At 60.9% G+C, this 25591-nt stretch overlaps 1 protein-coding gene across 1 annotated transcript in view; it reads right to left on the bottom strand.

Annotated features, from left to right (window-relative positions):
- Window positions 1-22678, bottom strand: part of NCS1 (neuronal calcium sensor 1) — a 38087-nt gene extending 15409 nt beyond the window's left edge. The window contains exons 1-2 of the mRNA XM_059658328.1: window positions 22195-22678; window positions 2323-2347 (exon numbers count right to left, since the gene is read on the bottom strand). Coding sequence (XP_059514311.1) covers window positions 2323-2347; window positions 22195-22258 — 89 coding nt within the window. The 5' untranslated portion in view covers window positions 22259-22678. The remainder of the gene's footprint in view (window positions 1-2322; window positions 2348-22194) is intronic.
- Between the last annotated feature and the right edge of the window lie 2913 nt (window positions 22679-25591).

Below are 25591 nucleotides of genomic sequence, written 5' to 3'. Positions count from 1 at the left end.
GGCCCCGCCAAGGCCTTAGGGTGAGTTAATGAAATGTTCGGCCGTATAGAGCAGGCTGATTTTCAAGCTGATCATTTTGCATGGCCCGCAAACGATGTTGTAAACACTCGAATGTGCCTTCGCAGGGAAAAGGTCCCCACCCCAGCTGATTTCCTGGCCGCGTTGATTTCCGCATCAGCACAGTGCCCGGCCCACAGGGGGCGCCCGAGGCTGTGAACTGCGAGCACGGCCCAGGAGGCAGCTGGCCCGGCTGAGGCGCTGCAGATTCCTCCTGCTCCAGCCACCAGTTCTGTGGCAGTACTGCCAGGTATGTGGCTACTATAAAGGTAACAATAGCATTCTATAAACACGGGAAAACAGAAAATACGAGAGGAAAAAACTACTAAATGTCGGCATAGAACACGACGATCCTGTCTCGTGCCGGAGACACAGGCCCGGTGGTCAGTGCTGGCCTCTCAGAGGAGGTGACATGGGAGCAGAGATGCCAAGATCTGGGGGCAGAGGGAACAGCAGGGGGAACGGCAGGTTGCAGCTCTGAGGCAGGAAGGAGCTCAGCGTGGGTGAGGATGCCATTGGGGTGGTGCCTGGAGAGCAGGGGAGAGGGTGCAGGCAGAGAACCGGGGAGCCCTGAGGGCCAGAGGAAGGCACGGGCTCAACTCTCTCCTCGCCCTGAAGGCACCACCATAATGATCCAAAGGACAGTGCCTGAGGTCCATGGAACTTTCTGGCAAAGAAAAGATCATCTCTCTTCTGTATAAGCTCTTTAGAGAGAGTTCCCTGCGGCAGGACTGGGTGTGACGAGGCCTAGGGTGCCAGTTTTACTGAGGGAGCCTCGACAACTGCTCCCGACAGGCCCCCCTCAAACACGCCAGGCCTGTCCCACCCCCGAGCCCCTGTCCTGGCTGCTCCCTGTGCCGGGAACACACTCTCCCATGGCCGAGTCCTCGCCCAGATGTAGCTCACATGTCAGCTTCATGAACGAACGACAGTCACTCCACCTGCATGGGCCTCAGTCCCCCCCCCCCCCGCATAATGAGGAGGGGCCCTCGATCTCAGGACTGCTCCAAACATTTTAGATAATTAACTCACTTATTCCTCACAATATTCCATTAACGTGCGACTATTATTACCTTCACTTTTCAGTTGGGGAAACTGAGGCACTGAGCAATCCCGTAACGTGTCCAAGGCCACTCAGCCAGGATGTGGGGGCTCAGGACCTGGACTCTGCAGCCCACCTGGCCACTGTGCTCCCTGCCTCTCCTGGGGGAGGCCCAGGTGTGAGCAGGGGAGGGCGCAGGGGCTCAGGTGGGCCCTACACCTGCGACTCAGAGGCCTCATCTAGGAAACGCCACGACGGGGCGGGTGGCTGCGAGGACGAAAGGAACAGGACGCATCTCTAGCCTCAGCTCCCGGTCTGAACAGCGGAGGGAAGACCGCTGGCCACGTCTGTCCTCTCGTGGGCACCGTGCTATGACCTGTACAGGAAATGTCCCCCCAACGCATCACCATTCCCGTCAGACACACGGGGGAACTGAGGCTCGGGAGTTGGATCCTTCAAGGTCCCTAGGATAGGAAAGCACAGCCGGGCTCTGGAGTCCATTCCTAAACCACCAAACTTTACTAGAAGGTTTGCAAACTCAGCCAGCTAACCTCCTTGCTCTCCTAACCATGCCCCCAACTCAGGGTCACCCTGTCTGCTCCACATCCCACAATGACTGAAAACATACCACTCTCCTCTGCCCGGCCCAGGGCAGGCATCACTAATCCACTACAGAGCTCATCAATCGCTCGCTGCCATCCTTTCCGTTTGCTCCCTGACATACAGCCTCGGCCAGGCGGCACTGCAGGCAGCCACTTCGGATTGATGAGAGCTGCCAGCCGAGAGGAAACCTGCTGGCCACCCTTGACCCCACCTAATCAATCACCTTGCAGAAGGGACTGCTGGAGCCAGAAAAGGGAAGAGGCTTCTCAAGGCTACAGGATGATCCAGTCACGAAGCTGGGCCTGGGACCCTGAGCCCTCACTGGTTTCTGGTCCCAACCGCTCTTCTTGATGAGCAGGGCCTGAGTTAACCCTTCATGGCCTGGTGGTCCTTGCAGATGTCACACAAGGCAAGGCGTCACCATCACCCATCCCCACGCCCCCAGCTGGTTTGGGTCCATGTCAGTGTGCCGTGGGCAATGGCTGCCTGGACAGGTTTGTGGGTGAGCCGCTCCCAGAGGCCCCTCCATGTGCCCCCATCCGGGGCAACGGGACTGCTGTCCCCGACACCCCACCCCCACCGCCACCCCCACAACATTTTGGGGAAGAGCAGCTACTCACCACTGCTGGACTTCCTTCTCGGTGACTGCAAGAGAAAACAGAGAAGGAGCCGTTTAGTTCAGGGAGGTGTCCCAGGGGATGGGCAGGCGCTGGGAGCCCCATTCCTGCCCTCCCACCCCACCCCACAGTCTGTCTGCCCGTGTCGGTGCACCGCTAGCTCTGACCAAGGACACACCCCGGGAACAGACCCAGTCAGGAGCTCTGTGTCTGACCGCAGAGCAGGGGACAGCACTGGCCTGGTTCCCCTGGGCTGCTGGCAGGACGGCCAAGAACAGTCTCTTAGACCAGGGGTGGCTTCTCCCTGCCCTCATGGGGTGCCGTGACCCCGGTGAACATGTAACATACATTCTTCCCACCTGGTGAACATGTAACATACACTCTTCCCACCGGGTGAACATGTAACATACATTCTTCCCACGGGGTGGACATTTAATACACATTCTTCCCATCTCTCAATCCCGGGGACAGCACAGTCAGAGAAGGTGCTGGCTTCCCCAGGCACTTGGCTGCCCAGCCTGCATGGGGGGGGGGGGGGACAGAGAGGCGGAGCCCCCCTCAGCCCAGCAGCACCCAGCACCTGCCCCCGTGGCCCGTCCCTGCCGCCCCTCGCAGTGGTCAGCCCCGAGTCCTTCCACAAGCGAGATGAGAACGGCGCCGTGAACCAAAAGCTGCAACGAGCCAAATCAAGTGGCTGAACCTCCCGCCAGGCCCAAATAGTCATTCTTAACTGAACCATGAAACAAACAAAAGAAATGTTTTTTTCTGGAAAGTACTGAATCAGTTCACGTTGGAACCAAACCAATGTTCTCTGTAAAATCACTGAATGAGAAGATCTAACCACTTTCCGCGAGGCTGACCTCGGGAGAGCAGCGCCGGCTCCCGGGCCTCGGTTTCCTCGTTTGCAAAGTGGGAAGAATAGGGACACGTCCCACAGTGACTGCCACAGGAGCTGTCCTGAGACGTCAATCAAAACAGGTGTGAAAGCTCCTGAATCCCGGCAGAGGGCCTGGGAACGTGCCCCATACAGGCTGTGGAATGAATGTGTGAGTGAATGAATGAATGAATGAATGAGTGAATGAATGAATGAGTGAATGTGTGAATGAATGAATTGTGAATGAACAAATGAATGAATGTTTGCGTGAACAAGTGAACACATGAGTGAATGAATGAATGAATGAATGAGTGAATGAATGCATGAACTAATGACTGACGGCGTGGACAAACAAATAGACAGGAAGGCAGGTGTTAGGTGGAGGTCGGGTGAGTAAAGAAACTGGAATCCTTCCCAGGGAAGGGGAAGAGGAGGCCCCAGGGGTGTCCCTGATCAGACTGGAGACCACCTTTCACAAACGGCTTAACGCACACTTTCAACAAGTGCCAAGGCCCAAGTGCCCACTGCAAGCCCAGGTCCGTGCAGGGTGCCCAGGGCCTTGGTGCTTTTGCTCGGCAGCCCTGATAACAGAAGCGGGAATGAGGGAAGAGAGCATTACTCTGGCCTGGCTCCAAACAGGGAAACTGAGGCACAAAGGGGCCAGCACGTGCCGTGGTAAGGAGAGGGTCTGAACTCAGCCGCCTGACCCACAGCCTGGAAACTTCCACTAGGCCTCTCCTCATCAGCACTCCTCTCCCACAAGCACAGTGAGAGACGGAGGCCTGGCCACCAGCAGGCCACTGATACAGGGAGAGGCAGGCACTGACGGGAGATGCTGGTGACCTGGAATGGCAGACCTGGTTAAAAAAAAAATTGCAATTTTCCAAGAAAGTTTTGGCAGAGGATAGGGGCTGGGTGGGGGTCAGGCAGAGAGGGAAGGCGCCCTGTTCTAACAGGGCGGGACTGCCGCCCACACCCGGCAGTGAAGGGCAGCAGGGGCGGAGGGACTAAAACTCAAAGAGACAGAAGAGACTCATCACAGCACAGCCAGGAGCGTAGGGGCCTGGACTCTGGAGTCAGACTAGACCATCTGGGTTCAAATCCAGCTCCACAGCTTACGAGCTGTGTGTCCTTGGACAAAGTACTTCCCCTCTCTGAGCCTCAGTTTCCTCGTCTGTAGAATGGGCTTATTGTAAAGAGTAAACTGCTTGGTGCTCTTCACCTGCACAAAAGGTATGATCCCATTTTCCTGATAAGGAGACTGAGGTTCAGATGGTCAGCTAACTTGCCTGAAGTCACCCCAGGTCACCCGGCCAGGAAATGAGAGGGCCTCCAGAGCCCAGCATGGGTGCCCAATTAAGTGCCCCCCTCCAACTTGAATCAGCCAGTGATCCGTGTGACCTTGTGTGGCCTTGTGTGACCTTGGCATCATGTGGCATAAACAGCAGGAGCTGGGTGACAAGGGCTTGGGTAGTGCGGCCTTCCAGGGGCAGAGAAGGCTTCCCAGGAATCGCCCAGCTCAGAAGTCCTCCCCGTCCCCTGAACCCACACCGTCACCCAGCAGCCTTCCCTCCTCCCCCAGGGGACATGGTTGGCCTGGGGGCAGAGCGGGAAGGTGTCCCTAGTCTAAAGGTGGGGACCTCCGCAGTTGAGGGATGCACAGCCACTCACTGCACTGTTATTTCAATGTTTCTCTTGATTTTTCCAAATCAAAAGTGGGGAAGAGATGTTTGTTCTCATCAGCACACAACCCGTGTGCCCCCATCCCCAGCGCCAGAAGGGCCGGGGTCCTGTCCAGGGTGCTGACCCTGAGCAGCGCCGACCACCACAGGCCCTGGGAAGGAAGAGGGGTCCAGGGACAATTGTGGGGTCCCTCTGCCTCCACCCTCCATCCAGACTCCCAGGCTCAGGCTTCCCAGCGAAACCTCACTGCCCCCCCTCCCCGCACCCAAGTCTCCATCCATGTGTGAAATTAACAGGCAGCATTGCCCTGGGCGGGTCCATGCTCCAGGCTCAGGGTTCAGGGCACAGGGCCGGGTGGAAAGGCAGGCCAGCCCAGTGCAGCCAGCGCCCACCATGTCCCCTGACCACCCCCAACCCTGCAACCCCTCAAGCTCCACTAACGAACCCACCTCCAGGCCTTGGTACCTGCTGTTCCCGCTGCACCTACGCGGCACCCAGTCCCCGCTCGGCACCCCTTTCCCAGGAAGCCCTCCTGACCCTGTGGCCCCTCTGGGAATCACTGCTTTACATACAGTCTGTCTTCCCACAGGCCCACCGCGGGGGGTCAGACAGGGCACTGCCTGGGGGTTGGGTGGGTGAGGTGGGGAGGGGGCAGGGGTAAGCAGAGCGGTCCGCAGGGCTGACTGCGGCCTTGGGTACCGACCCACAGGGCTGAGCCTTGGTTTGTTCATCTGCGAACGGACAAACCGCCTCTGCATCACAGGAGGGTGCACGACGTCTGGCACCGAGTAGGTCCTCATTAGAAGCACTTTTTGCCCTCATCGTCCCAGCTGGACGCTAAGCCCCAGAGGCTGAGCCACTCCCGGCAGGTCCTAGGGTCGCCCTCGGAGCCAGGCCAGCGTCCTGCCGCGGGAGGCAGGGAGCAAAGCCTTGTTGATCTCCACCCCGTCACCAAGCCACCAGCCGGGCTGGGCCACATCCTAACACCCGCATCTCACAACATGATCACCCTCAGTTACAACGGGCTCTGGCCAATTTCAAACACGAGCCGCCTTTCTCTGCACCCTCCGGCCTCCGGCAAGGCCCCAAGCTGGTTAGGAATCCGGGATTTAAGCGGATGTGGGCCAGCCTCTAGTGGACGGCCCCGCTCCACGTGGTGGCACCGTGGGAGGCTTGGGGTGGGCATCCTGTCTTGGCTATTTGTAGGCTGGGTGACTCTGAACAAGGTGCTTAACCTCTCTGAGCCTCAGAGTCCTCATCTGAAGGATGGGCTATGAACTCCTTCCAGGCAGGGCCATGGGAGGGGCTCTGGAGAGGTGGAGAGACAATTCCCAGCTGGGAGCAGGCACAGAGCCCGGAGGAGCGAGGGCTGGGCATCCATCCACCCCCTCCCACTGACTTCCAGAGAACCAGGGCCGGCTGCCCGGCCCGCGCCCCCAGTGCCCACCCCGAGCCCCTGAGGCCCATGCCCGCCCCTCCTCCCCCGCAGCCCGTCTGCCAGGAAGGAGCACGGAGCCGTCCCCGGAGCCCAGGATAAGCGTGAAGTCTGATTTTGATTTCCCCAGAGCAAAACAGCTCTCTCCTGAGTGCCGCTCAGCTCAGACTCGGGGAACAGACAGCAGGGCTGGCGCCCCCACAGAGGGGCTGGTTGCCGGGGACCCAGGGCAGACTTCGAGCACTTTCCGCCGCTTCCGCCACCCTCCTGTGGCCAAGCCAGACCCTGTTCCCATCTCTAGGGACAAAGACTACATCCAGGGTCAAGTGTCGTCATGTGCCCCCAACCCCCATCACAGCTCCCGGTCAGCAAGGGGGCTCGGGTCCGATTGACACAGAGAGAGAGGGGTGGCCACTTGGGCCCGGCCACCAGCAACCCCGTCACTAACCCCCTCAGTCTGAACACCTCTGACCACGGGCTGTCGCCCTTCCACAGGGCAGGGCCCCTCGGACACTGCTCCTCAGGCCCCAGGCCTCTTTGCTCAAACTCCCAATACTGGGGTCCTTGAGTCTCGCACGTGCACCCTGTACCCCTCACTCCAGGCTCCGCTCAGATGGCCCAGGGTTCCCCACACTCCACGTGCCCAAAGGGACGACACCCTCCTCAGCCCAGCCCTCCTCCTCCTGGGTCCCCCTCCTGTGGACACCCCTCTCCCTGCCCCACCCGACAGTCCCACCCTGACCACACCCCAGCCTCCCACCTGCATCTCCCCCTCCCACCTATTCCCCTCCCAGCAGCTGCCAGCACCCCTAGTTTAGTCATGTCCCTGCCCTTGTAGCCAAGCTGCTTCAGAGGGAGGGGCCCTGCGGTGGACCCCGAGGCACCCTCCGCCCCAAGCTGCCTGCCCCTCCTTCCATCCCAGGCACACTTGTTCCCCCCCCCCACAGGGGCAGTTTCCTGTAGAGAAGGCGGCATAGCATGAGGGTCTCACAGGACCGGGGTTCCAGGGTCTGCCATTCCCTGGCTGCATGACCGGTCACGTCCCCTGCCTCAGTTTCCCTGTCTGTGAAAGGGGGAATGGCTTGTCCCACTCACAGGGCACATTGCCTGGTTGTGCTCCCTGGGAAGTGCCGCACGCAGGCGGTGGGGGAAGGACAAGAATGAGAGTCACATGCCTCTGGTCCAGGTGCCCCAAGCTCCCCCGCCCCACATCACTCCCCACCCCCAGAGGCGACAGACCCTCACATCACAGCCCCAGAGGCGAGTCCCAGCAGACCCCACAGAAACCCACTGGTGTTCTGGGAGGGGCAGGGGACTCCAGGCTTCCCACCTCGGCCAAGCCCTTCCCCTCAGGACTGTAGACTCCTGCAATCTCCAGGCACCCATTGGGGCGTAAGACTTGGGGTGCACAGCCCAGCTTCTGCACCCCACATACTGACCTGCAAGTCAAGGACCAGGAACCCCACCTGCCTGTGCACCCCGCTGAGGACGCTGTGGGAGCAGAGGGTGGGTCACGCCCTGGGGCAGGCAAGCTGGGCAGCCCCAGATGCATGAGCGTTGGGTGACCTTGGATGGGTGACCTTGGACGGTGGTGGCAGGCTCATTGGCAACATGGAGTCCCCCGGCAGAGCTGCCAAGACCAGATATAACGCAGACCCTGCACAGGGGCCTCTGAGAGCATGGTCGCTGTGGCTGTGGTTTTTGAAAAATATATTTTTTATTGATTTCAGAGAGGAAGGGAGAGGGAGAGAGAGAGAGAGAAACATCAATGATGAGAGAGAATCATGGATCGGCTGCCCCCTGCATGCCCCCTACTGGGGATGGAGCCCACATCGGGGCATGTGCCCTGACCGGAATCGAACCGTGACCTCCTGGTTCATAGGTCAACACTCAACCACTGAGCCACGCCGGCCGGGCTACTGTTGCTGTGATTATTACGCGACGCCTCTGCCAGGGGGGGAAGGAGAGAGACAGCCCTCCCCGAGCCCCGTTCCCGTTTCCCATAAATGCCCAGCTGGAGGGTAGTGGCCTGCGTTTCATCAGAAAGGGGACCTGGCCGCCTGCCTAGAACCGCCTAGAACTCCCGGGTACTCGGGGCTGAGCGCTCCCCTCTGGGCTCCAGGCCCCTTCTCCCCACGCGGGAGGCAGCGGCCCCGCCTCCTTAGCCCTCACTGCCTCCACCGGCCGAGGGCTGGCCAGGCCCAGCAGCCGCAGGGAAGCGGGGTGGGGTCCTGCCCGCTGGGCTCTCACTGCCCCCCTCTGAGCAGGTGGGACCCGAGGACATCGGACTGCCACCCACAGCCCATCCCTGTAAGACCTGGGGGGCTGCGTGGCTGCTGGCCCCACCCCAGGCCCTTCTGGGCAGAACTGCACGGAGCCTCAGGAGCCCGGGTCCCAGCTGGGGCCGGCCGGGCCAGCGGAGTCCCCGCTGCTGAGACCTGCCCTCTGCCACCTGAGCTCGGGCCTGGCCACACTGCCAGCCTCTCTCCCACCGAGGCCTCCGTGCTAACGGGGACCACGCACACCCTCGCTGAGCCCTGGCCTCCTCCTCCGTCCAGGCCTGCTGGTAGCAGGAAGCAGGTCAGAGGCACTGGCCCAGCGCGCGCCGAGTCCTGGGCACGGAGACCCGGGCCACCGTGATGATGGCGAGGAGGAGAATAGGCTTGGGGGCAGCGGGAGAGGCGGGGCGGGGCTGTGGCACGAAGATGGGAACGTTCCTCCGACACTGAGCGAAACAGGTGTGAGAGGCAGCTCCGCGTTGCTGAAACCCCAACTCAGCCCCAGACCCAGGGCGCCCCGCGGCTGAGCTCCTGCATGCGCCTCTGCTGGGAGGCAGGTCCCCGCCAGTCCACGGGGCTGAAGGAAGTGGCCGTCAGAGGGGCATGGCCAGGGGTGGAGGAGAGGGGGGAGCCAGCGCCATCTGACCCCCGAGCCTGGGCTCAAGGAGGCTTGAGCCTGGAGATGACCATCCCCAGGAAAGGGGCCACCCACGGAGCCCCCGCAGGCCATGGCCAGCACTGGGGGGCATGAGACCCGGGGTGCACAGCCCAGCAGGGAACAGCGGCTCCTGCCTGCCTGTCATCAGAGCGCCCTGACGGCACTCCCTGGACAGCCCGGCCCCGGCCCATCGTCCTCCTGGGCGCGGGGACCCTCCTCACCTTCGGGTTTGCCGAGCACAGCTTGAATCTTTGTGGATTTCCCTGGCAGATGTGGGAAGGCTGTTCGCACCGACCCCCCCCCCCCACCACCACCACAGGTGGGCTGAAGGGCTTCATTCCAGAGAGAGCCTGGTGGCCAGCAGCCAAGGTGCCCCTAAAGCAGCCCGCAGAGCCCCTGGGGGCCGGGGCCGGTGCCCCCTGGAGGGAGGGGCAGAGACCCAGGCAGCCGCCAAAAGCAGGGCCTAGCTCCTGTCTGTTCTGGCGCAACTGCTCCCACACTTTTTGCCTTCTGCTCCACCCTTTACAGGTGTCTGCTTTACTCTAAAAATAGAGTTACAAAATACATCGCATTTAATTCCTACGACAGTTAAATAATTTCCCCCAAAATTCTCAAGGAAAACGCAGGACCACGCACTTTGTCTCGTGGCTCCAGGAGCAGCAACAGGAGGAGAGCTTAGGCGCTTAGCTTACCGTGTGCCCGTCCGGCGCAAAGCACTCTGCGTGCATTAACCCCGTTCCGCGCTCCAGGCCTTGGATTATCCCCATTATACAGATTAGGAAACTGAGGCTCCCAGAGGTGAAGCAGCTGGCCCAAGGTGGAGTCAGGTCCACAGGAAGGCGCTTTTTCTGAGCTGAGTCCTTCGTTAGCCCCGTGTGACCTTGGGAAGCTGAATTCGCCTCTCTGAGCCTCATTTCCTCATCTGTAAGATGAGGGGGGGCGGGCCTGACAATACCTTCCTTACGGGGTGGCTAGAAGGGGCAAACTGGATTTCTCACCCCTCCATCCGTCCAACAGTCACCGAGCACTCCCAGCGGGCCAGGCCCTGGGCTGGACTGAGGCTACATACAGGGGCGGACGCAGGTCCTCTCAGAGGCACCCAGACCAGGTGGGCCTCCAGCTGTGCAGGGCCCTGATGCGGACCCCGGCCTGACATCTGTCCGCCTCCAAACTGTGAATGCCAGAGGGGCCGGAAACGCTCCCGGCCAATCTGCCCCGTGTCCTAGCGCCTGTGGGCCTGGCACGAGACAGGGGTCCCACGAACAGGTGCGGAGTCAGGGAGTGAGGGTGGCCAGAGGGCACGGGGCCTCCTGCCCTCCGCCCACAGCTGGCTGGTCCTCCTTCCCCAGCCGCACAGGGAGCAGGGAGCAGGGAGCAGGGCCCGGGAGGGCCGCCGGCTCCTCTCCTCTGTCGTGACGGCTGCTCTTAGTTTTAATTGAGATCCTGTCCTGCTCGGGCCCAGCGAGGGCCTCCGGCACAGGCAGCCTGGAAACAATAACCGCCCGACGTGGGCACGTGGGCACGTGGGCGACGGAGCCGCGGAGGGAGGCAGGCCCGCGGCCGGCGAGGCTTTGAGCCATGGAGCTCCTGTCTGCCCGGCTCATACACCATATATTTTTGAACAGAAGGGAGGCATGCGCTTTCCCCCACAAGTGCCGAAAATAGCCCAGCTCCCGTCTTTGAACAGGAGCCTTTTGGTTCCTCAAAGAGACAGGAGCGGAGGGCCTGGGAGGAGGGGCCGTGCTGGCTGTGGGACCCTCCTGGTCTTCCCAGTCCTGGAAGGTGTGAGGGGCCTGGGGGCCTGGCTCGGCCAGTCCTGCCGGGGGCCAGCCACCCAGCACCTGACTCCTCAGGGCCCCCCACAAACCCTCCATCCGCAGCCCAGGAGGCAGGCGTGGGCTGGCGACAAACAGAAAGCCAGGACCCAAGATGGATGAGAAGGAAGTTCGTTAGCTCCTTCGCGGATGTATCCGATTTTTCATTCGTTCCAACAAATGGCACCAGGCTCTCTTCCAGGAGCTGGGACACAGCCGAGACCCAGGCTGCCCGAGCAGCTCGATGGGAAGGGGAGGGCTAAACATGTCCTCACCAGCAGGTAGCGGGGTCACTGGTACGAGGTGAGTGTGGGCGAAGGTGGGTCCTGCCCTCAGAGGGACGAGGAAATGGAAGGGTCCCCCAGGGCCCGGACCCCACTCCTCCCGGCAGCAGCACACAGGAGACGTGTCCCCCTGGCTGTGGAGGCCACCAGGGCTCTGAGCTGGGATTCCAGAGCCTTTGGCCAATGTCTTCACACTCATTCCACCCCCCATGCTGGGAGGCCGGGTTAGCATCTCTGCCCACTTAACAGACGAAGCAAGGGGGCTCGATGGAAAGGGCCTGGCCGAGGTGCCAGAGCTCACGAGGGCAGCGGGGGTTTGCGCCCCGACCCGCTGGTCCCCGAGCAGGACGGCCACACCACATGGCCGGTCTGACGAGCTGCCCGGTTCCGAGGAGGCTCAGAGTAGGAAGTGGTCACAGGGCTGCAATGTGGAGACTGGGGGACTTGAGCCCAGCCTGGCCGGCCTCCAAACCTGGGGACCCTTCTGTTCCCACAGCAGCTCCTCGGTTAGAAAAATAAAGAGGCCACTTTCTGTCCCCGAAAGGCCAGAGCGGTGGGGGAGGCAGAGGCTGCTGGAGAGAGAGAGACGGGAGCGGCTTCCTATGGAAGCCCGGCCTGGAACGAAAGCAGGGAGCTATTTCTGCCTCGGGTTAAACATTCCTCAAATCCACATTCCTCCAGCCTCCTCCTTCCCCTGCCAGGGAGTGCAGGCACGGTGGCCCGGCTGCCCGCCAGCTCCCTGGGCCACCAGGGAGACCAGGAATGCCACCGCCAGCAGCTGCCCTGCGTCCCTTCCCGGGCACCCCCAAGCTGGGCACCGCCCGCTGGGAGACACCGTCTCACAGAGAGTGGGACTCGGAGACGGGCAGCCGGAGGCCGCAGCAGGTCAGGCTAGAACCAGGACCCAGACTCTGACCCCCTGGCAACTCCCCTGCCCATCAGGCTGCAGGTCAAGGGCTCGGGTGGGTTCCATCTGGTCAGCCAAGGAGCAAAACAAAGCAACACCCGGTGGAGCACACAGGCCTGCCCTGTCGAGGCTCCCGGCCGGCGCTGCCCAAACCCAAATCCCCCAGGTGTGTCCCAACCCTCAGGGAGCTCACAGGCGCCCAGGGCACTGCGGCCAGACCTCCAGATCCCACAGCCCCACCCATCACTGCGCCCCGCACCCCCCATTGCACCCATGAGGACACAGACACTTTGGAGGCACCTGGGCCTTGCCAGGCGCGAGCAGGCAGGTCGGCACAGGACGGCCAGGGGCAGCCTCGCTCTCCACAGCCTCACCCTCGGCTGCCCTCTGCCTCCCAGCCCGCAGGCTCCCGAGAGCAGGGAGGGTGCCAACACTTCCTGACGGCTCACTCTCCTGGACTCACAGGCTGGGAGGACTGGGCGAGGCCGGCACAGCACCGGCACGAGTTTGGCACCCCAGGCTCTGCCGGGATGGGGCAGAGGCTGAGAAGGCCTCAGAGGCCCGAGTACCGGGCAGTGCCCACTGCCTGTTCCTGCTGCCTTCCCACAGGCGCAGCTCTGCCTCCTCCCAGAGAAAGCCAAGCCCAGGCCGCCCCGAATCCCCTACGGGAATCAGAGCACCCGGGACAGTAGGGCCCGGTGCTCACAGCCAGAAGGATCCCACCTCCCCTTTGGCCAGGAACCCAGGATGCTGGGCCAGTGTCTGCCGCTCAAGCAGCTGCTTGAATGCCTCCCGTGATGGGGCGCTCACTACCCTCAAAGCAGGTCTAAGGTTACAAGGCTCACGGAGGTCGTGGGAGGCAGGCAGGGGGTGGGAAGAGCATGGCTACGTCCAGATGAACATCAGAGCCTGAGCCCCAGCTCGGCCCCTGAACCTGCCTGGGCCCCTTTGCTTCATCTGTGAAATGGGCATATAGTCCCCACGCCCAGGGCTGTGGCGAGACCACACGGGGGAAGCTGTACTCAGGCCGCACTTGGTGATGGGAGTCGACATTATTGTCATTCCTCCCGCTGATATCTCCCCCTGCCGAGGGCAGGTGGGCTCCTGGCGACCAGCGAGGCAGGGCAGAAGGCAGGGAAGTGGCAGCCACGTCACCTGGCCCCCAGCAGGCAGCTGAGCAATCAGGTTTTTCTTCAGGCTCCCAGCCTGTCTGTGGCCCGCCCTCCCCCCCATGCATGTCTACATTCACAACCTACACAGAGCTGCCTGTGCACACACCGTGCACACGCTGGGCACAGACATGCCAGCTCACCCACTCCTGGCACATGCCATGACCCCGTCACTCACACTCAGAGCATGCCCACGGGAACCAGGGCTCACACGATTCTCAGCACCCCCCCACCGCACACCCACACCAGACACCCACACTCACGCTCCCCGCACACCTCCACAGCGGCTCCTCAGCAGCCCCCACCCTCGCAGGGCCCCTGGCCACCACCCAGGGGCAAACTCCAGCCGCACCACTCACCAGACGTGTGGTCTGGGGCCAGCTCTGGCCCCCTCCGAGCCTCAGTTTCCTCATGTGTAAAATGGGAACGACCCGGGGCTGCTGGGAAGGGTCTGGGATGCATGCACGTGAGCACTGAGCTGGGCCCGGATCACACGAACATGCCATGAAGCACCATGGTGACCGCCTCTGGCCCGTTCGCATTTGATCACAGATCCGGCGTCACCACCGAAGAGCTGAGGGGGGCACCCGAGACAAGCCACCATCCCGGCGTCTCTATGGCAGCGGTTCTCAGCCTGGGCTGCACATTAGAATCACCTGGGAATCTTTTTAAAATCCTGATTTCTGGGCCTCAGAATTTCAAGGCCCAGAAATCAGGATTTTAAAAAGATTCCCAGGTGATTCTAATGTGCAGCCAAGGTTGAGAACCGCTGCTGTAGGAGGTAATCCTGTCCCAGCTTGCAGGTGAGAAAACAGACGCAGGAAGAGACTGCGAACTGAGCCTGGTCACCAGGCACCAGGGTCCAAGCTCACTCCATCAGGGCCCAAGAACAGCTTCCCCCGGAAGTCTCACCATCTGGCAGCCTGAGCGTGTACAGAAAGGGAAACTGAGTCCCCGGGAGCCGGTGACTCTAGAACAGGGGTCCCAGACTTTTTAAACAGGGGGCCAGTTCACTGTCCCTCAGACCGTTGGAGGGCCGGACTATAGTTTAAAAAAAACTATGAACAAATTCCTATGCACACTGCACATATCTCATTTTGAAGTAAAAAAAAAAAAAAACGGGAATACAATATTTGTATTTGCATGTGGCCCCCGGGCCGTAGTTTGAGGACCCCTGCTCTAGAGTCACTATTTGGGCCGCATCGGTTCTGGGACTAAAGCCCAGGCAGGTGTCTCTCCAGCCCTCTAAGCCCACATCCACGCGGGACCCTAAAATCCGGCATCCAGAGCAGGCCCGCCTTCCCAACAGGAAGAGCGGGGGCCTGTGTGCACGCAAGCAGCCACCCACCGACACAGAGGCTATCCGCGGGTGCCACTCACTCCCCATTCAGCTGAGGGCCTGTGGCCGCGCACCCTGGGCCATGCACCTGTCTCCTGACTCCGAAGGCCAGGCCGCCTCCTCCATGTAGGAGCGTTAACTGAGCACCTACTACATGTCGGTCCCTCTGTCCACCTGTGGGAAAAGGCGCTCAGAGCGGGGAGGAGCTCGGCAGAGTCCCACAGCCAGGAAACGACCAGCTGGCCATCGAGCCTTTAGCACCGCTGCCCTGACCCTCAGCTGGGACTCCCACCCCCATTTGAAGTTACCTGGGACCTTGGCCGTGAACTTCTGACCGTCTCTTTCCTGCCAAATAGACCACACCCCAGGCATGCAGCGTTCCCCCTTGTAACGACAGCAAAAGGGACAATCTGTTTACTCCATTACCTGACAGCAAGCGATATTTAGGACCAGATGAGCCAGATCTGAAGAAGCGTCAATGACAACAGCAAGACATCCCCACCTCGACCCCAACGGCCGACCCATCACGGCGCAGTGGGGGCGCCCCAATGGGAGGCACCGCCCTGGGTTCCCGCTATGTGACTTGGGGGTGAGATTTCACCCTCTGGTCCTTGGTTTGCCCATGTGTCAAACAAGGGCCTTGGACTGCGTGATCCCAAAGCCTCCTCCAGCTCAGAGATCCTGGGATTCCACTTAACGCAGTGGTTCTCAACCTTCTGGCCCTTTAAATACAGCTCCTCATGTGGTGACCCAACCATACAATTATTTTCGTTGCTACTTCATACCTGTCATGTTGCTACTGTGATGAATCGTCATGTAAATATCTGATAGGCAGGATGGTCTTAGGCGACCCCTGTGAAAGGGTCGTTCGACCGCCAAAGGGCTCGCGACCCACAGGTTGAGAACCGCTGGCTTAACGGCAATCAAGGAAATGGGCCTGAGACGGTGAGCTGCCTGCTTCTCCCCCATCGCGTTGGCAACGACAGGGAGAAACAGTGCTGCTCGGGGCTGGCCAGGATGCAAGGAAAGAGGCGCCTCGTTTGCATTTGCTCAAAATATAAAGGGGAACACGCTTTCCGGAGAGCAAGTTAAGTTTCCAATCACATGCCTTCTAAGACGTCCCAGCCCTTCCACCCCCCACCCCCCCCCCCCCCGTGGCGTCCTTGTGGGGAATTTCTCTTTAAGAAGAGATACGTGCAGAGATGCTTGTGCGTATCATAAACGCAACTTAACAGCCAAGGCAGGGATTTAAGTAAACGTTTCGTTCACGTGCTGCACCATTTAAGGGTCATGCTTTAGCCCCGCCTGGCGTGGCTCAGTGGTTGAGCGTCGAGATCTCGGTTCGATTCCCCGTCAGGACACAAGCCCAGGTTGGGGGCTGAATCCCCAGTGGGGGGGGGGGGGTGCAGGAGGCAGCCACCCAATGATTCGCTCTCATCATTGATGTTTCTCTCTCTTTCTCTCTCCCCCTCTCCCTTTCTCTCTGAAATCAATTAAAAAAATGTTTAAAATAAAAAGTAAATAAAAGTCATTTTTTTAGATGAATGGTTAATGGCATAGGCACACAATCTCAGTCGTCAGGTTTTAACAAGTTAGAAAATGAAGAGTATATAATCCCAAATATACAAAATAATGAAACCTCTGTACGGCGTCCTATTTAGTCTTCCTCCTAAATAGACGCAGAATCTGTCCCTGGCATCATCGCCACCGGCACCATCATCACGCGCCTGGATCGCCCTCTCCTGCCATCCACCCTCTGGACCACAGGCAAACACCATCTCCAAACCCAGATCGGACATGTGTCCACACCCCCATCCGTGCCCCCACATCTGAAAACTGTCCAGATCCCTTCCTATGGGGCCTGGGCGAGGGGCGACATGAGCCCGGCCCCAGGCCAACTGCGTCTCCCACTGCCCACGACCGGCCCCAGAGGGGCTCAGGCCTGGCCTTGGGAGCAGAGGAAGCCGGGTCCAATGCCAAGGCCACGGCCAGGAGAAAGTGCCTTTACCTGACACGTGAGAGACGCAATGCCAGAACGCGCTGGGGCACCGGTGGACAGGAGGGGCCAGGGCACCTTTAACAGGGAGCTGGAGGAGGCAGGTGGAGCTAGGACAGGCGGGAGTGGGAGGCCTGGGCTCTGTGACCCCGGGCGAGTCCCTGCCCCTCTCCGGCCTCCTCCACTTCTCTCAACAAGGGGTCAGGCCGCAGACCACTTAGCCCGCTCTGCTCTGGAGGGCGGAGGACTTGATCCTAAAACCAGTTGCCACCAGGAGAGCTTATAGTTCCCCTCAGAACCAGGCTCCATGCTAAACTCTCCGTGTGCCCCGAATCCTCCCCATCTTTGGGGCCACTCTGATGCCCCCCATTTTCCAGAGAAGAGAAGTGAAGCTCCATGAGACGGGGCTCACCCAAGCAAAGGACCAGAACCCCTGCCCATCCGCCCCCCAAGCCCTCCTTCCACCCCCGAGGCTGCTGTCAAGCAGTCCCCAACTCCCCCCCCCCCCTTTTAAATTTACTGATTTTAGGAAGAGGGCGAGGGGCGAGGAAAGGAGCGAGAAAGAAACATCGACTTGTTCCACTTCCTGGTTGGTTCTTGCACGTGCCCTGACTGGGAGTTGAATCCGGAACCTTAACGTATGGGGACGACGCTCTAACCAACTGAGCTACGTGGACAGAGTCCCCCATCCCTTTCTGACCCACATCCTGGACCTCAAAGCACTCTCCCATTTGGACCCACGGAGTCACATGAGCAGGTATTACAGAGGCTCAGAGAGGGTGAGCGACTTGCCCGAGGTCACAGAGCCTGAGGGGGACCCAGCCCCGTTCTCCGGGATACTGAGTTCTTTCCTAACAATAGACCTGCTGTTTCCTGCCCAGATGCCCAACTGAGTGTCAGAGTCTGACCTCGATCCCTCTTGCTGCTGCCGCCCTGTTAGCCGTGTGGACGGGAAGCGGCCTCCGTGACCTTACCCCATGCACGCAGGATGACAGGGGCCCCAGCCCCGCCTCCCCCTGGGCCTTCCCTTTCCTGGTGGCTTACCCCTGCTCACCAGCCTCACCAAGGAGCTGGAAGAACGTGGGCCGGACCTCAAAAACACACCCAGCTGTGGGGCCCTCCACACCCCACCTCCATCATGTGTCCCTAGATGGGTGCCTGATGCGGCCTCCCCGCCAGGGCTGGTGGAGCAGAGCTGGGTGGAGGGAACGATGATCAGAGACTATTCCTTATCCGACACGAGGGGCCTTCCTGGGACCTCCCCAAAGCCAGAGACACCCTGGAGCTCAACCAGTGACAGACACCCCGCATCTCTCAACCCGATTCCTGGCCCCAAGCAGGGGTGCCGTTCTCTGCTCTGGGGTGCAGAGGCCTTAGCTACCGACTGAGGACGAAGCTCGTCTCCTCCACAACCTACCACACACCGGGACCACTCTGGGCATCGGGACAAAGGCCAAAGAGACTCACGGGAGGCAAGCGAGGCCAAGGCAGAGCCCGGCTGTCCACGCAAGAAGAAGGAAGTGGGTGGAGGGCCCTGGGGAGCACCGTGGGGAGAGGAAGAGGAGGGGAGGTGGGAGAGGCTTCTGCCTCTTGGGGAGGCTGGCTTGGGCCCAGGAGCCTTTAAATGGATGCAGCTCAGACCAAGGCAGACGGCTGGAGCGCTCCGGCTCGGTGTTTCGGGGAGCCCGGCTGGTTCCCTCCTGAGGGCAGGAACGACACCTCTGGTTCACGTCTCCCTCTCCGTGCCCAGCACAGAGTGAGCGTTCCTCAAAAGGCAGGTCAGGGCAGCCTAAAAATTAACAAGTGCCTGAGGCAGGGGGTGGGGGGGCCTCGGCGGACAAAACAAGATCCTGTTAAGATTCGGGCAAACTGAGCCCGGCCGGCCGGTGTGGCTCAGTGCTTGAGCGTCGACCTATGGACCAGGAGGTCATGGTTCGATTCCCGGTCAGGGCACATGCCCAGGTTGCGGGCCTTTTCCCCAGTGTGGGGTGTGCAGGAGGCAGCCAATCAATGATTCTCTCTCATCATTGATGTTTCTATCTCTCTTTCCCCCTCCCTTTCTCTCTGAAATCAATAAAAATATTTTTTTAAAAAAAGAAAAAGATTTCTACGTGTGCCAGGCACAAAGACCAGGGCCGTAGGAAGACTCCTCTGTGGACCGATGAACCTCGTCCAGAAGATACATCTAAGGCCAGTTCAAGGTGAAGCTGAATTGTGTAGTCAAAACAATATTAGTGACGGTCACCAACATGCCTCCTTGCACCTTTGACAGATGTTTGTCGTCGTTAAGGATGGCTCCTCACTAGGCTGTGTGTGAATTATCCTGTTGACGCTTACATCCCCTAGGTGTCAGGCACCTTGAGCAGACCCATTCTGCTGATGAGGAAACTGAGGCTCAGTTAAGTGAGGAGCTGGCCATAGTCTGGGCACACAGGGCACACATAGTCTGGGCAACAGTCTCACCAACAAGCTGGAAGAAAGGGGGCCAGACCTCAAAAAGACCAGGTTTCGGGCCACACTACTGCTCTGAGTCCCTCCGAGTGCTCTGCGATATGAACTGTGTGGGGAAGGGTGAGGACTGGGTTATAAGGCACTGACGACTTACTGAACCTTATCTGCAGAGGATAAAAATCTCTGCGGTGGCAGGCACGAAAGACAGAGGGCCATGGCCAAGCCGAATCCAGATGTGTCTAGTCAGGGCCACACAGCTGGAGCTTGCAGACCGTCTCCTGCTCCTCACACACACAGACCAGCAGGACAGTCTTTCCCAGGGGCAGGAGGTACAGCTGGACCCTCTGGGGGACCCTCTGGGCCCCAAGCGGTGCTGCAGCCAGCTGTGCTGTGCCCGAGGTGACCTTGGACACCAGGGGATGCCCACACACGCCACAAACCCCGGAACCAGTGTGGGTCTTCGTGGCGTTCCTGGGAACCACGATCTACATGACAAACACTTGTCAAAGATGCCAGCTGCTGGGCCCAGACCAGACCCAGAGACAGCGCGCGTGGCATTTAACAAGCGCTCCAGGAGACTCTGACATGTGAGCCTCCTTCCCAAGCGCTCCTCTCCTGACCCCACACACTGAGTCCCCTGAACAGAGAGCAGATGGCTCCACTCCACATCCAAGGAAGCCCATCTGGCTTCCGTTGAAGTAAGCGAGGCATGCGGCCCGCCGGCTGCGAGTTTGACATGCTTGGAGAGGCTGTCTCTGGCCTTCTGCTGGGAGACCTCTCATCCAACAAATACCTGTGGACCTACTAAGTGCCAATGCAACCAAACAGACCAGGGCCTGCACTGGGGGAGCTGTCATCGGCCAGGAAGACACACAGGAGACCAAGAGGCCACCACCAGTCCCCCAGCCTACCCCTAGGAAGGGCTCTGGGAAAAGAACCCGGCTAGCTCTCTCCCTGAGAGAAACTGTTCCATGTCTCCAAAGGCCGTTAAAAATAGCCCAGCCCAGCACCTCCAGGCCAGTTCCTAACGGATCCGCACTGACTCGACTTCAAAGGTGGCAGATGTGCCCAGAGAGAGGGGGGTCGACAAAATGACTGCCCAGGCCCCTTCCCATCCAGAATCCACCAACATGGCTTATAGCAGAAACCAGAAGGGGCACCAGGAAAAGCCCCCGACTTCCCGGCGTGAGCACTGAGATAACTTTGGAGACACGGAGACCTGAGTTCAAGTCGCGATGCCGCCTAGTACCTGGCCGTGGGGTCTTGGCATGCCACGCGCCTGTCTGAGCCTCGGTTTCCTCATCTGCAGCCGTGCCCAGGGCGGCATCGAGGATTCACTGTGTTACCAATGCAAAGAGCTCAGCGTGTGACGTGCCCACGAAGCAGAGAACCTGGCTCCATGCGGCTCTCAGGTGGCTTCCCTGCACCACCATGAGGGAGACACCCCGGTGCAACCCAAGCCACGTCTCCTGGCACAGGAGCCCGGAAGTCCCACCTGCAGCCTGCCTGCTCACAGGTGCTGACGGTGCCTAGAGAAAGGCCCAGCAAATCGCACAAAACAGCAGCCAAACTGGGAGGGCCCACCTCGGAAAGGGTAGGAGTAGCCAGGAGGGAGTCCGAGTCCTCGGAGCTCGCCCCTGAGAGGGGCAGCTCCCGGGATCTGAGCTCCTTGCTGCAGATTCTACTGGAGAGGGGCCAGGACCTGTCAGCAGACCAGCACCCACTCAGGAAAGCCCCTTTGTTCCAAGCACACCGGTGCCAGGGCCATGGACCTGAAGCAGGGGCTTGGACAGACCTGCAAACGTGCCCAGAAGGATGGAGGGGGGGGGAGAGAATGTGTGCGCGCACACGAGTGCGCGCTTGGGGAGCCGGAAGCAGAGGTTGTGCAATGCACCATCAGAACCTGCCTCCATCGCCTCCATCAACGCGGGCTGGCTGTCGATCTGCTGACTCCAGGGAGGGTGCAGAGGGGCTGGACCCACGCAGCTGCCCACGTTGGGATCTGAATTCCAACCCAAGCCCAGGGCCCCTGCACAAGCCCTACCAGAGGATGCAGCTGTCCCCCCTCCCACCGCCCCCCAAGAAAAGCCGGTGGCCAGGACCCCGTGCCATCAACCCCCAGCATGCCAGAGCATCCCCGAGGCTGCGGGAAGAGAGGAGTCTGTAGGGAGAAGCTGTGGCGTGCGGAGCTGCACAAGTGCAGAGAGACACTGGGGCAGATCCAGAGAAGTCAGAAATGGACAGACCCTCCCCCCAGGGGTGCTCCCAGGGGGTGAAATGCTGACATGGACCAGATCACCGGGGGCTGTATAAACCCACTTCCCAGTTTGGCAGATAGAGATAGAAGCGGGAGAGTGACACAGGAGCCAGAGAATTCAGCCGGAAAATCCAACAGGGCGCCCAGGACCCTCGGCCGCCCCCGCTGCCACCAGCTCTCTGACAAGTCTCCTCCCCCCACCCCTACCCCCCCCCCCCCACACACACACGATGGGGCCAGGGAGGGGGCGACAGGCCAACCTCGCAGTGGCAGCAGCAGTGGCATCGTGATGCATGAATCACCCGCCCCGCCGCGCTAGTGCCATCGGCTCGGCGCAGCCAGAACCACCGCGCCACCAGGCGCCCCCTGCTGGGACCACCACCCTGGCCCACGCGCGCCCTGCCCTTTCGGACAGCCGCAGAGAGGGGGCTGCGGGTGGGTTGGGGGCTCTCCCTCCCGGCCTGGGGGTGGCTCCTCGCACCCTGACAGGCGACATGCGCCCCAGGTGTCGGGGGCGGGATGCCTAGAACAATAGGGCCAGGTGTGGGGCTGGGAGCTCGGTCCGCGGGCTTCCTCGGTGGCCCCGGCAGAGGCAGGGCAGGGAACGACCGAGGGGAGGGTGGCGGCGTGGACGCGGTGGGGAGCGGACCTGGGGCGGGGACCAGGGCTTTGGGGGCGACCAGGCGTGCAGGAGGGGCGCTGGGCGGGGGGTCCCGGGCGCGCACTCACAGTAGGTCTTCCTGGTCAGCTCCTCCACAATCTCGGGCTTCAACTTGCTGTTAGATTTCCCCATCCTCGGCGGCCGCGGCCCCTGCCCCCGGGCCGGACCCGGCGGGGCGCCCAGCAGGAGCGGATCGGGCAGGCGCGGGCCGGGACGGCCGGGGCGGGGCGCGCGGAGGCCGGCGGGCGGGCTGGGCCGGGCCCGGGCCGCGCCTTTGTCTGCGCCGAGCCCGCGCGGCCCGGGCTGGGGGCTCCGCGCGCGGCGCTCCGCGGCCGGTGGCACCTCGCGGCCCTGGACGCCGCGCGGGGACCGGGGCGAGCGCCGCCGCTGGGCAGGCCGGGCCGTGGGCCGCCGCCCTCTCTGGGCGCCGCGGCGCGGGCTGCGCTGGGCTGGGCGCCGACGCGGCCTTGGTGCTGCCGGTCGTCCCTGGTTACTGGGCTCCGCGGCACATGCTCGCTGCTGCGCTGCCTGCGCCGCCGCCCCTGCTTCCCCGCCTCCCGCCCGCACCGGCGCGCCAGGGGTGGGCCCGGAGCCGCCACTCAGCGCTGGCGCCACCTCCCGCCCCCGCACCCCCGCCCCCCCGCCCCCCGCCGGGCCTGCGCCCGCGAACCGCGGCCCCGCGAGCACCGAGTCCAGGCGATGGAGGGGCTCCTCTCGCCTCGTCGTGTCCCGGGGCGGAAGCGGGAGGCCAGCCCTCCGCCCCCCTTAATCAATCTCGAGCGCTCCAGTCACCACCACCCCCCCAACACCCCCCCCTCCGCCACACACACCCCAAGGAGCCGGGCGGGGTGGGCCCTAAAGATCTGCCGTGAATGAGGCCAAGTCTCTCTCCGCCTGGCGGGATTCATTCATTCGACCCGGATTCGCTGGGCGCTGGGGACACGCAGTGAGCTGGACTGGACGGGCGCTGCTATGCAGGATGGCACACATTATGTGCGGCACCTACCACCGCCCGGGGGAAGGTGACCTCCAAGCCCTGGGGGCGGGAGGGGGCGGGGGTGGGAAAGTGATCAAGGTCCAGAAAACCGGGAGGAGGGAAGGAGGCCGGTGCCCACAGGGAGCGCTTTCCTGCTCTGAGCCCCCAGGGGCGGGCAGGTGAGCCGAGAGGCAGGAGAGAAGGGGGAGGGCCAGGGGCAGGCCTCCCCTCTCCCCCAGGAGCTGGGCCTCTGGAATTCCAGCTTTCCCTGCTTCCCTGGCCTCCATGTGCTGTGTGCTCCCAGCAGGCAGAGGCTGGGCAGGAGTTGAGGCCAGGCCAGAGGCCAGGGCTCCGCCTGGCTGGACAGAGACTAGAGGGCTGGGAGAGGTGTGGCCACCCCATCCGCAATGTCAGGCGGTGGGACTGCGCCCTGTCCCAGCTTTATCGCTTTTTCTCCTTAGCAACCAGCACAGCCTTCACAGCTTTCCTTCCTCCTGTGTTCGCGGTCTCCTCCACTAGAGCCCCCTGAGTGCAGGGATTCTCCTCTTATTAAGGCACCTGACTTGCAGCAGCTGCTCCACCAACCTCGGGAATGAGGGAGAAATGGCAGAGCTGGGGGGTGGGGGACAGGCGAGCTTGGGAGGAGGCAGGGCTGAGGTTTGCACAGGGTCTCGCTTTCTCCCCACGTTGGCACAGTGTTCAGACCTCAGGGGGTTCGGGAAGCACAGAGGAGCTGGGGGGGACCATGAAACTCTGCTTATGGCCCACAGTGTTTCTCAGCCCCCAAACGCTGCCCCCCTACCTCCAAACATACTCCCCCCCCCCCCAGCTTTCCCCCACCGCCTTGCCTGGGCCCAGCCCAGGCCCCAGGAGGCCTTCAGATGAGGGAGCGCCTACTGTCCCCCCAGAGCTCATTCTATAAAGGAAGTGGGGAGGGCACGGACCCCAGGAACCGGGGCTGGGCCACAGCTGAAGGGACCCAACTATGAGGACACTGGCCCAGAGTGGACACCAGTGAGGAACCCGCAGCAAGGGGCTCCTGGTTGGCCAGACAGCCTGAGCGCCCTGCCTGGGAAGAGGGGGAGCCTGCGTGGGCACCTGGCCAGGGTGACAGCGACCGCGTAGCATTGAAGACCTACAGAAATCAGGTGCTCCTGAGTATTTCTTGCCCACGCCCATGTGCCAGGCGCTGTCATGGCCAATGTGGCCATGTCATTGGAGAGCTCACAGGCCTCCCCGCTCCCCTTGGCCTGCCTCACTGTAGTCCCAAGATCACCCAGGTGACAGACTCCACAAGGGGAACGGAGAGGGCACCGGGGATCATACCCAGAAACACCTGTTGGGGGGAGTCAGGGAGGTTCCCCGGGCTGCCGTGGAGTTTACGGTTCATCCAGGGGAAAGCGAGGTAACAATAACCTGCCAAGAGTGTATCTGTAGGGTCGCTGTTGTCCTGTGCACCAAAGGATTGCGGTTCAATTCCCAGTCAGGGCACATACCTGGGCTGGGATTTCATCGCCAGTCGGGGCACATGGGGGAGGCAACCAATCATGTTTTTCTCTCACATGAATGTTTCTCTCTCTCCACCTTCCTCTCTCTAAGCATGTCCGTGGGTGAGGATTATAAACGAAACAAAAACACAACAATAACCAAAATGCAGGAGTAAATATAAAACGTCAGAGGTGAAAACATCCAAATGAATCAGGGAAGGGGGGCGGAAGTGCTGGGTGGGAGGGGGAGACGTTGAGGGCAGGAGGCCTCAGGAGAGACGCTATTGGAACAGGGACCTGAAGAGAAGGTGAGTCTCCACAGCTCACCAAGGGCCGCCTTCTCTCCCACCTCTCCACTCGGTTCCTCTAGGGCCCTGGTCGGCAAACCGCCACTTGCGAGCCACATGTGGCTCTTTAGCCCCTTGTGTGTGGCTCTTCCACAAAAGACCACGTGCGGGCGCGCACATACAGTGCGATTGAAACTTCGTGGCCCGTGTGCAGAAGTCAGTATTTTGTGAAAGAGCCGGTATTTTGTGGAAGAGCCACACCGAAGGGGCCAAAGAGCCACATGTGGCTCTGAGCCACGGTTTGCCGAGCCGCAGTTTGCCGACCACTGCTCTAGGGAACGCCTAGACCTGGGGTCCTACAGGAAACTCCCACGCACACGCACATGCACACACACGCGCACACTGTGGCCACTGGAATGTGACCAGTCCCTGGGCAATGTGCCGAAAGCATAAAATACACACCGGCTTTCCAAGGTTTGTACAAAATAAAGAGAACAAAAAATAGCTCATTAATATTTTTTAACAATTTGATTACCTATTAAACCAGTGATGGAGAACCTTTTGAGCTCGGCGTGTCAGCATTTTGAAAAACCCTAACTTAACTCTGGTGCCGTGTCACATATAGAAATTTTTTGATCTTTGCAACCATAGTAAAACAAAGACTTATATTTTTGATATTTATTTTATATATTTAAATGCCATTTAACAGAGAAAA

Source organism: Myotis daubentonii, chromosome 11 (assembly GCF_963259705.1).
Source record: "Myotis daubentonii chromosome 11, mMyoDau2.1, whole genome shotgun sequence".
NCBI lineage: Eukaryota > Metazoa > Chordata > Mammalia > Chiroptera > Vespertilionidae > Myotis > Myotis daubentonii.
Note: the sequence above shows the minus strand (reverse complement) of the source record. Positions and strands in the feature narration are given on the sequence as shown.